This window comes from Emys orbicularis, chromosome 8 (assembly GCF_028017835.1).
Source record: "Emys orbicularis isolate rEmyOrb1 chromosome 8, rEmyOrb1.hap1, whole genome shotgun sequence".
Classification (NCBI taxonomy): domain Eukaryota; kingdom Metazoa; phylum Chordata; order Testudines; family Emydidae; genus Emys; species Emys orbicularis.
Genome location: NC_088690.1, coordinates 109,182,995 through 109,193,832, shown reverse-complemented (window position 1 = coordinate 109,193,832; position 10,838 = coordinate 109,182,995). Strand labels below are relative to the sequence as shown.

At 46.1% G+C, this 10,838-nt stretch overlaps 1 protein-coding gene across 1 annotated transcript in view; it reads right to left on the bottom strand.

Moving 5' to 3' along the window:
* Positions 1–1,850: 1,850 nt before the first annotated feature.
* The window catches only part of GRIA1 (glutamate ionotropic receptor AMPA type subunit 1), a 162,245-nt gene continuing 153,257 nt past the window's right edge, over positions 1,851–10,838 (bottom strand). Inside the window, exons 15-17 of the mRNA XM_065409147.1 lie at positions 4,192–4,326; positions 2,233–2,443; positions 1,851–2,088 (exon numbers count right to left, since the gene is read on the bottom strand). Coding sequence (XP_065265219.1) covers positions 2,255–2,443; positions 4,192–4,326 — 324 coding nt within the window. The 3' untranslated portion in view covers positions 1,851–2,088; positions 2,233–2,254. The remainder of the gene's footprint in view (positions 2,089–2,232; positions 2,444–4,191; positions 4,327–10,838) is intronic.

Below are 10,838 nucleotides of genomic sequence, written 5' to 3'. Positions count from 1 at the left end.
AACACGCAAGGGCACAAGACATGCTGTGCCCTAGTTAGGATCCTTGAGTTTTTGACTTGCCAGTCTCGCGAGGGTGACCCTAGGAGGAGCAGAGTCAGAGACAATAGCTGGGTAGCAAACAGCTAAATGGTAAAGAACAGGTCAGAGCAGGACAGTCGTTAAAGGTTGCTGACATACAGCACCGCGCCATGAATCATGCGCTCAAGAGAACTGGTTTGCAGCCAGTCGTGCTTATGAAAAACCACGCGGGGAAATCTTCACCACAGACCTGCTCAAGTTATTTGCCTGCCACTTTCTCATCAAATTCTCTCTCCTTCACCTGTCCTCCCCACACCCCCAGTTTCTCCACTTGCCACGTTGCAGTCTCTGTTACTTTACACATAAAAGCTGCCCACGAGCCTCTGGTGGCAGCCCCTTGTCACTGTGCAGGGTTTGCACTGGCTTTTGGAAGAAGCTTCAATCTCTTAAAAAGTCTGAAGTGACTGTTCAGACACAAGTGGTGGAAGTGTGGGGAGAAGAATGGGGTAGGAAGGGTCACTGTTTGACAGATCTTCTATCTCTCTAGAGGGTCCCCTTTAAATGATTTACTTTTGGGTAGGCCCTCCCAGTCCCCAAATGAAAAGCATTCTACTGTCCATGCTGGCAGCTTCACAAAATGAAAATTTTGTAGCAAAAATAAAAATAAAAAGATACACTGGGGCAACATTGCCAGAAGCAGGGCCCCCTGCTGCATGTCTTGCACTGTGGATTTTGCCATTTCATTTCCAGTAGTAGCAACGCTGGGTTTTGGATCATAGACAGACTTTTCTGTACCAAGCAGGGGAACCAGCTGGCCATTTGTGAGTTCCATTTGCTTGCTGAGGATGAATGGGCCAGAATCCACTGCCGTTGGCTTTGCCACCAATGGGATTGGACAAGTGCTGATTTCTGAAGCTGAATTCAATTGGGCCCAACTTTGAAGAAGTATCACAGAAGCTTGTGAAGCTCTTGAGGGATGTCCTCCCCATTTGTTTGATTACGTGAGATCTCGGTTCTTCTCAGGAGGCTGGCTTGGCCAGTTAACCATGGAATGTCCCCTTTCATTCATAACTGGCTATAAGGGAATTTCACAGCCAAAAAGCAGGAATGTCCAGAATGTAGCTCCACCATTTCTAGCTCCATTTTACTTGTTAGCAGGCCATCTGGTTGCTTTGTAGATGGTTTACTCTAGGCTCAGGGTGGTTCTGCCGTCAAAGAGAGCATGTACAGAAGCAAAGCAATGAAGAAATGGGTGACAATTGCCCATAACCCCAGATAAGTTAGGTGGGGGGTTGGACGGATGTTATATTTGCTTTATCTCTTCCATATGCAGCAGTCTGCCATGATCTTAGTCCACTGCTGACTTGTCCACTCTAGCCTGCCACATGTGGGGGTTTCCCCCCTGCAGGGACTGGTATGGATTCAGACCCCAAGTTCAGAGCAGCTTTCCCTTGAACCACCATTAATTGTCTCTGGAATAGTTATGACATTGGCCTTGGGTTATGTTGGCTCTTCCACCTCCAGTTACAACTTTCAGCCATTGTCTCCATCCAGCCACTCCCTACCCCCGTCTCTGCCAAAGTCGATTTCTGTTGCTGTTTCAGTCATTTTCTTGTCTCTAAAGTCCTTTTTCTTATAGGGAGAATGGAGAGATCCCGCCACAGTACTATCAGTCTTGTTACAACAACGCCGCCCCCACGGTGCTGAATCGTGATGAATCACAGGGTTATATGCTGACACTCCCAGTGAGTTAGGTTTGCCTTTTATTTTATTTTCCTTTCATTGTTAGTAGTTCAGACATTATGGTTTGCATCCCACACTAAACCTGATTAAAGGGTTGAGTGGGGAAAGGGGAGAGATGATGTCACCCTGACACCATGGGAATTGGTAAGAAAAAATATATATATTGCACACACAAAGACTTATTAACAACCAAGTTAAAACAAAATGGCACAGTCTTCCTCAGTGCTCCAGTGGTTCTGCATTCCAGGATGGTCCAGAAACCTGCTGAATCTCGTTACCCGTCTCCTTATCGCAGCGCGGACTGCTATTGTTCTCCTGCCTGTGGATCTATCAGAAAACAACAAAGAAAATAGATTTGATTTCCTCAGGAAGATCCATCGAATTGTCCTTTTTGTCATCACTGTTTTTCTTGCATTTGTTCGGTTTGGTTTTGGCACTGGAGGGGTGGGACAGGCGAGACCCAGCTCTCACCCAGGCGATGCATCATGGCCGATTATAATCCCGTAGCTCCCAGGGACATCCCAGTGCTGTGACTCATGCACGGAATCGCCTGCATGGATTTGGGGAAATCGTGGCTGACCACCCGTCCATTTTCTCCGCTGCCTCCTGCTGTAGCTGGCCTGGGAAGGGTTGCTGTCCTTATGGCTTCGTTGATTGATTGCTGTGGGATCAAACAAAAACCCTTTTTAGGAGGGACGGGGGGGTCTCCCCCTGTCCTTAGCAATGTCTGGAAAGTTACAATATGAAATACTCTTGTTTCCTTTGTCTTTATCTTTCCTTCATTCCCTAACTCTTGCTTTTCTGCAGTTCTGTATTGCATCTATTTTAATTGCTTACACCTCTTCTAGATTCCAAGTTAAACGACTCCGTAACACCTTGAGATACAGGGCACACATGTCATGTGCAGAAAGTACTCCACCTATAGACAGGGTAAGTTACTGACCATTTAAATACATGCTGATCTCTAAGGCCCTGATCTTGCCAACACTTGGAATGAGTAAAGTTAAGCATATGCCTAAGGCGTTGTCTACACTGGCAAAATGAGATATGCTAGGAAACCTAACCTAATTTTCCCAGTCTAGACAAAGTCTAAGGTTGTCAACACTTGGAGATTTACTGAAATAGCTATTCTGGAACAGTTATTTTGGTTAAGATTCGGTATTCGATTCAGCCATATTAGTGGCATATAAAACACAACTCCTATGCTTCCTTTACCTTTCCCCAACTCTCATTGGTTCGGGCTTATTTTAAATCTCAGAGGGGAAAGACGTATTACATATATTCGGCTGATTAAATGTGTAATCATCATTGGTGAAACATTAACAATGTTGAAATAGAAACATGTAAACTGAAGAAATGATCATGTATTATTTTTCAAATCCGGGTAAATTTTAGTGCTCATAGAAGTAAGACTCTCATAGGACCAGTCAGATGTATCCTAAATGCCATAGTGGCACCTTCTGACTGGCTTCCATGCTCACCGGAGTGGTCAAGGTGGAGGATACAGGGGACAGATTGTTTTCAGATGGCACAATTAATGCCAAACTTTTACCCGTAAATGGTAATCCGCCCCAATTCCCTTGCTTCTCATTGAATCAAGATGAATTCATTCCACAGGCAGTCTCTGGTTGTTAAACCGCCATACCCAGAAGTCTCTAGTGTAATCCTATCTGCTCTCTGCCATGGCACTCTGAAAGGATAACAGTACCATGTGGGGGAAAGGGCTAGTTTATTAAAAACGATGTCCCTAAGCCTCCAAATGTGCACATGCCCTTTGGAAGACTTGGGTGCATATCACAGTACCTTTTCTGCCAAAATGGTGTTCACGGAGTTAATGGTACTCTGTTTTACCTGAGATTGTTGGATCTAGGAATTGGTCCAGCAATAAGATACAGCAAATGATCTAAGCAGCAACCATTATTGCTTAAATATAAATAGCATTAGCACAGTAATACTTAGTGGAATTACAGGACCTGATTCACTACTGAATTACTCCATTTTTATGTTGATGCAACTCCATTTGTTTGTTTTGCATGGATTTACACCAGTGTGAACCTGAAGTAAATGCAGTCGTGCATTAGCCCAACAGACTGCAGCCTTGAAGAGCTAGTCTTTGTTTCCTTGAAGCTTGACTGTAAGGAATTGTGATACATTCCTATGGTCATTCATGCTAGGGTTTTGCTTTGTATTTGAGATCTGCATTTGCACTACACAATGGTGTAGATCTGATCTGACTCTCAAAGAACTCATGTATTCGTATTAGTTAGCTCCCGCCATTCATTCTCATTCTTTCCTTTCTAAACACATCAACTAGCGTATTCACATCATCATCCCTATAACATGGGTTTCCACCCCGGGTCTGTGCTGCATCCGGCTTAGGAGCCTGGGTGGTGTCAGAGAGATGTAAAAGGCCTGGGAATGTGTTGCCACCTTCATCCGCTTTGTTTCACTTCTGGACTTGTAACAAAACTCGATTAAGGCAACCAGCATGGCTAGTCCGAGCCCTCCGATCAGGATATAGAAAACCCCGGCCACGTTGCTGAGACTCAGAGCGCTTGTCTTGTCCTAGAAAAGAAAGGAAAAGGGGACGGGACATATAGGAGGGGGAACAGCCAAATGAATATGGGGTTGCTTTGTAAGAGGCACAGTACAATACAGTAACACTGGCATGTTATCATCTCCCTCTTTAAACACAGGCATGACATTTCTAAGAGCATATTCAATTTCTTTTCAATCTAATGTTTCTCTCACACAAACGAATAAACATTTCTCCAGCAATACAGCTCTATGCAAAGGTTTGGGTTCTGCTTTTAAATCATCAAACGTAAACACTTATTTACCCCAAATCCCTAGTTTAAATTATTGGTTAAAAGAAAAAAAAAATTCTCTGTGTTTGTGACATTTGCTTGTCCCCAATTTCACGCCTGAAATTACCCATTATCTTGGAAATGCTTGTTCCTTTAGTCCTAGATTGTATCCCCCGCAACTTCTGTTGCTGAGCAACACGTCAAGATGCCTTTATTTTTTTAATTATTATTATTTCTCAGTACAATATTCAGGTGACACTGGAGATGAGTAGTCCTCAGATTTGAGTTTGATTTTTATTTCTAAGGCAATTATTGCATGTGTAACTGAGATGCGTGTCTAACAACTATTTGATTCTGCATAATAGGGTTATTGATTGCAATTACTTATATCTGATACTTGTATAATGATGTGACAGACACTGTCTAATTAATCCCCATGGCAACCCTGGTTAGGAGGCAATATCATATTGCCTCATTTTACAGATGGGGAAACTGAGTCACATTGTGCTGGATTCAGCCCTGGTGTTAGCAGGTGCAACCCCACTGAAGCAAACAGAATTGACTCCACTTGCACGGGGGCTGAATTTGGGCTGCAGAGGTTTACCCAGGTCACATAACAAGTCCCTAGCATTGAAGAATTCCTGAGTCCCCATCTCATTTATCTAGATCACATTCCCTCCTTCGGTTAAAAGTTAAATAGACCTTCCTGCTAAGTGCTAATGACTGGTCTGTGATATCAAATAGACACTTGTTCACTATTAAGGAATGCTGAGGGCAGGCCCAATGGCATGGTATTTAGTGCTCCATTCTGCCATGTGGGAGGCCAGGGCTAGACTGATGGTGCTTGGTAGGTCAGGCATCCTGGGCTGAGTGCCGCTAGGCAGGAAGGGAGGGCCACGTGTTGCTCATCAGTGATCCAGCCAGTTAAAGAGGAGCATTAATGAACTCTGGCACTAATTGCTGGGAGGAGCAGAGTTCTGCTCACATGCAGTCTCCATCAGCTCGGCAGTTTCATGATGCTGAACTGACGTTCTGACAAACATGGTTCCTGTGAAACAAAGGATTTGTTGCATTTCATGGACTATGCAGATTTCAGGAGGATTGGTTTTCTCGCGTTTCTTGGGCAGGTCGTACTCTCAGCAGCAGCAGCAGCTACCAAATCCTTGAAAGGCCCCTTCAGCCAGGGGGGGAGGAATCTGTGGCCAGAAAGATACAAACGGGTAGTTTCGGACAAGTGTTAAAATTAGGTGAGCACTAAAAAGACTTCCAGGATTTAATAATTCGGTGGCCATACAGGACTTTCCAGTCATCCACTGTCTCACTCACAGGGGCTTTAGGTAGGCACCACAACCCGTTTGAAGGTGAATAACTAATGGTACCTTAGAAAGTCCCCCTAATTCTTGGAACAGGTGGCGATTCTTGGGTCAGATATATTTTTAGAAGAAAACTGGCCTTTTATTTCAATATGAACATTTTCCATGAGAACTTCTGTTCCTTGTGAAATATTCTGTTTTATTTGACAGACTCGAATAAAGAAATAAATACATTCAATTTTCAAAAAAGTGAGGAGAATTTGGTTGCTGGTTGGTTTTGGCTTCAAGAAACAGTTTTTGTTTGGTTTTGTTGAAAAACTGGAAACACTCCCATGAAAAATTTCAGGAAAAAATAACTTTTTTTGTTTTTGTTTTTAAGTTATTCACAGGAAATACTTACCAGGTACTACTCTGCTGGGCTGTTCAGCAAACAGGATCCCTTTTTCTAATGTCCTCTTAGAGCATTATGGGGCTCCCTTTGGAACATGCACTACAGCAGTGGTTCTCAAACTTGGGCCGCTGCTTGTTCAGGGAAAGCCCCTGGCAGGACGGGCCGGTTTGTTTACCTGCTGCGTCCGCAGGTGCGGCCGATCGTGGCTCCCACTGGCTGCAGTTCTCCGCTCCAGGCCAATGGGGGCTATGGGAAGCGGTGCGGGCCGAGGGACGTGCTGGCTGCCTCTTCCCGCCGCCCCCATTGGCAGGGCCGGCTCCAGGGTTTTTGCCGCCCCAAGCGGCGAAGAAAAAAAAAAGAAGCCGCGATCGTGATCGGCGGCACTTCGGCGGCAGCTCCACCGCACCACTTTTTTCTTCGGCGGCAAGTCCTTCCCTCCAAGAGGGACCGAGGGACCTGCCGCTGAATTGCTGCCGAAGAGCCCGACGTGCCACCCCTTCCCCTTGGCCGCCCCAAGCACCTGCTTGCTGAGCTGGTGCCTGGAGCCGGCCCTGCCCATTGGCCTGGAGCAGCGAACCGCGGCCAGTGGGAGCCGCGATCGGCCGGACCTGCAGACACGGCAGGTAAACAAACCGGCCCGGCCCACCTGGGGCTTTCCCTGAACAAGCAGTGGCCCAAGTTTGAGAACCACTGCACTACATCACATACTGTGGGGCACTGATGTAACTTCCCACACCGGATTCCGTTAGCCAGAAGATGGAAGTGCTACTCTGTTAGAGTAACAGCTGCCAACTGTGGATATAATCTGGGTGGATGGAAAAGTCTTTAACTTTGATTTCTTTCCCCTCTCAATTAACCCAGGTCTCAAGAGCCTTGAAAGCAGGATCGCCACTGTGCAGTGTACTTTGCAGCCACATAGCATTGAGATCGCATCTACCCCGGGTGTTTAAGCATGAAGTCTACCTGCTTCAGAAGCTCATCACAAGGCATGTTGCTTCCATCTCTTGCATAGCCTTTGCCATGTCAGTCAGGTTATTATCTAGCCCATTCTTTCAAGTATGCTCTCTCTAACAGAAGATGATTTGCAGGTCCTCTTAGCTTTTTGGGTGTGCAATATCTTCTCCTCTTCCCGGAATCTCTGTCTCTGCAGCTGCCACATCTGCAGGAATCATTCTGTGGTCTATCTTTATATGTTTTCTCCCAGTTTTGACTGTGTTTTGTTGCAGGACGTTTTCTCTGAAGATTACTTGGAATCAAATTTAAGAGCCACTTGAAGTCTTCAAGGCGATTTTAGCAGATATTTGGCAAGGCAGACCAGCAGCTACCAAGAAACAGGGTTAGGCCTGTCATGTAACATACCTCTCCAAAGGCATATTCTAAAGGGGTTTCACCTGCCAGACAGAGGGACTGAGAAGACCCAAGTGAGTTCCTCCACTTTTTGCTCTCCTTGTCATTCTGGGCTGCCATGTCTTGCCACAGTATCCTCCCATAACCTTTCCATCTTAGTTGTCGTATTCACATGGGAGGAGTCTTTCTACTGGCTTTAATGGGAGTGGGATCCGGCAGATAGGCAATCAGGCTCCTATTTACAGATTTCTCTGTCTGACTTATGCTAGCTATGAATCTTTTGGTTTGGTTTAATCTTTTGGTCTGGTCTAGTCCTGATGGCATTATACTGCCAGGCTCCAAGCTGGGCAGCCAAAGATGGCAGACCCACCACAGCCACTTTGCTGTTCAAATCTCTCACAGTGTGTTACTGTTCCAGCTGCTTTTTTCTCCTGCGTCATTTTACCCCTGAAAATGGAATGAACTGAAAGTCGTCACTCCTTCCTCATCCCTGACAGCTGGAGAAGTCCGGTGACTGCACCCCTTCAGCTGGGGAGATCAGCTGCAAAGCCCAGGGGTATCTGCCTAAATTTCACTCCTGCCATCTTAGTAACATAGTCCCAAAACAACAGCACTAAGAATCCAAGGGACAAGCCTGGCTGCAGCTGAGCTGTGATGAACGGCATGAGCTTATCTCAAAGTCTGTTGTCGGATCCCGGGTTAGAAATGAAATTGCTCCAACGGTGGCTGTCAACTTCTTTTCTTTTACTCCCTTTCTTTCCTCCGCAGGAAGGATTGAGTTTCTAATCAGAAAGCCGTTCTCTAGCATGTGACCATTGTCTCGCAGCTGCAATTCCTTCCCAGTGGATAAGAAGTACCTGGCTCATGGAGGGGCTGAGAGGGCTAGGAAACAATGCCTGCCTTGCCATGGCTTTATCTGCTGTTTCAAAGCAGGATCCTCACTTAATAACACGACTAATAATAAAAAGAAATGTACCCAACCTACACTAACTGCCAGCGAGAACCCAGCCCCCTCACTGAACCCCCAGTCCTCGCCATTTGGGCTTTGTGACACCGCTCCAGAGCAGATGCTCTCCCAAGGAGTCTGCCCATCATGCAGCCAGCTTGTTAGTGGGAGTGTAAATGTCACCGCTTGTCTCCTGCAGAGGCAGAGAGTTACAGTGGGGGAAAGATTGGCAGGTGAAAAGAGAAAGAAAAGCCCGCTGTTCAGAAAGCGCGGCACCATCGCCATGGCAACCAGGCACCTTCCAGTCTGTTCCTTTCAACCAGTGCCACTTGTCGTTATTTATTCTGCTCTCCTGAAAGCCTTTCAGGCACAATTTCCCTAGCTTCCCAGCAGGGGCGCTCCCCTCCCTTCACCTGCCCAGCCAGATCCCATTCAGAGCAAACGGTGACCTTCAGACAAGTAGTCAGGGTCCTCGCAGCCCACTGAGAATGTGAACTGGTCCTTTGAGCAAGATGGCTGCATTAGCCACCAGGCTTCCCAGGACCCAGCAGAAGTCTGCGACCTTTACACCAAACACCAGTCTGCCTTCTCCCAGGAGACCTTTTAAAGCCCAGCATTGAAACACTTAGTTCTCTAACTGTCAGCTTTGAGCACCATTGGGGGACTCTGAGGGGAGGATTTGTACATGACGGATAGTGGACATAATTATGTGAAGAAAAGGAAACCAAGAAAAGGTTTCCTGAGGTGAAAGGCCACCATCGGCTTGAGATCTAGCCAATTAAAAAAAAAAAGGGGGTAAAAGTGGTTTCAGCAGCTACCCCTGCCCAAATCCCCCTATCTGTTTCAATAGTTTTGTGATCACAGGCCCAAGCCTGGTATCTGCATATGTGTGGGCAAACCCCTGCGCCTGTGCACAGCCTCACTGTCTTTGATGGAGTTTCCCGCGGGTGCAGGGAGCTGTCCATATGGGGGTAACTGCAAGATGGATCTGCACTGACCTGCTTTTAAAATTGCTCCTGTCTTCTCTGCTGCCTTGCGGAAGACCCACCCGAACAACAGGGCAATCGGATTGACTATATGGGCAAAAAGTGAAACTAACTATACACACAGTGCTCTCAAAGGCACAAAGTAACCCAACTCTAATCTCTGTCACTCACACTAATCCTAGAGGATAGCTGGAACAGCAGTAGGTAAAAAGTTTTCAGAGAGAGTTGTGTTTTTTAAACTGACTGCCTCTTCCAAATGTTTTTTCAAGGGAATATGTTGTTCCTTTGGTTACAAAAGAGAGACAGGAACTTCAGTTGTAGTGGGAGAGTCAGGGTGGAAGTCAAAGTTTATCTGGAAGAGAACTTCCCCAAGTCCAGGGGCTGTTCTGATTCGGCCCTTCATAGGGGTATGGGGCTGCTGCAATGTTGGGATATCAGATCCAAACTTTTGGAAAGCTTATGGATGTTTGTATCTGGAGTTCGGGTCAGCCCTCACCCCAGGAATAACACATTTGTTGGGTTTCTATAGGGGTCTCTGGAAATGAAACGGAAACTGGGGAGTAGGGAGGTAGTTGCCAAGTTTAGAAATGAGATATAGAGGCATCACCTACAGACATAGAATCACAGGATCATAGAATCATAGGACTGGAAGGGTCCTTGAGAGGTCATCTAGCATGGTGACCAATGTAGCCAATCATGTAACATCTCCTGAAACCAGTCTCCATAAGCCAGAGAAATTTTTGCTATCTAAAAATGCTCTGAAGGCACCAAAGATTTTACATATTCCAAGTTCTCCCTGACTATTAGCCTTGGGCATAATCCCAAAATCTAGTTTACAGTGACTTGCAACATTATTCTTTAGTACTAACTTCCTTTAGAAACAAAAACCTTATAACTGCAAACCAAGTTCAGGTAAAAACATGTGGAGACGTGGGATGGTCTTGCCATGTGCTGGGGTCTATGGGGAATGGCCTCTGATCCCTTCTGCTTTACTCTGAGTCCTGGAATCTCAAACACATATGCTCCCTATCACACATGTTCCACAGCCTTCTCTCCAGCAAGGTCAGTTCGATGCACAAGCAGTACCAGTAACAGCTTGAGGCCCCAAATGGTGCTCAACTCACAGTCTGGCCTATTTTCTTCCTCTAGCAGTAGGAATGGGAACTTGCCCCTCCACTACCTTGGGCTCTGTGTATGTTTGAGGGTCTCACAAATTCTAAGTCCCAGGCTGCCCTTTCAATGTAGCCAATCAATGACTATAACACAAAGAACACCGAGTGTGTGGAT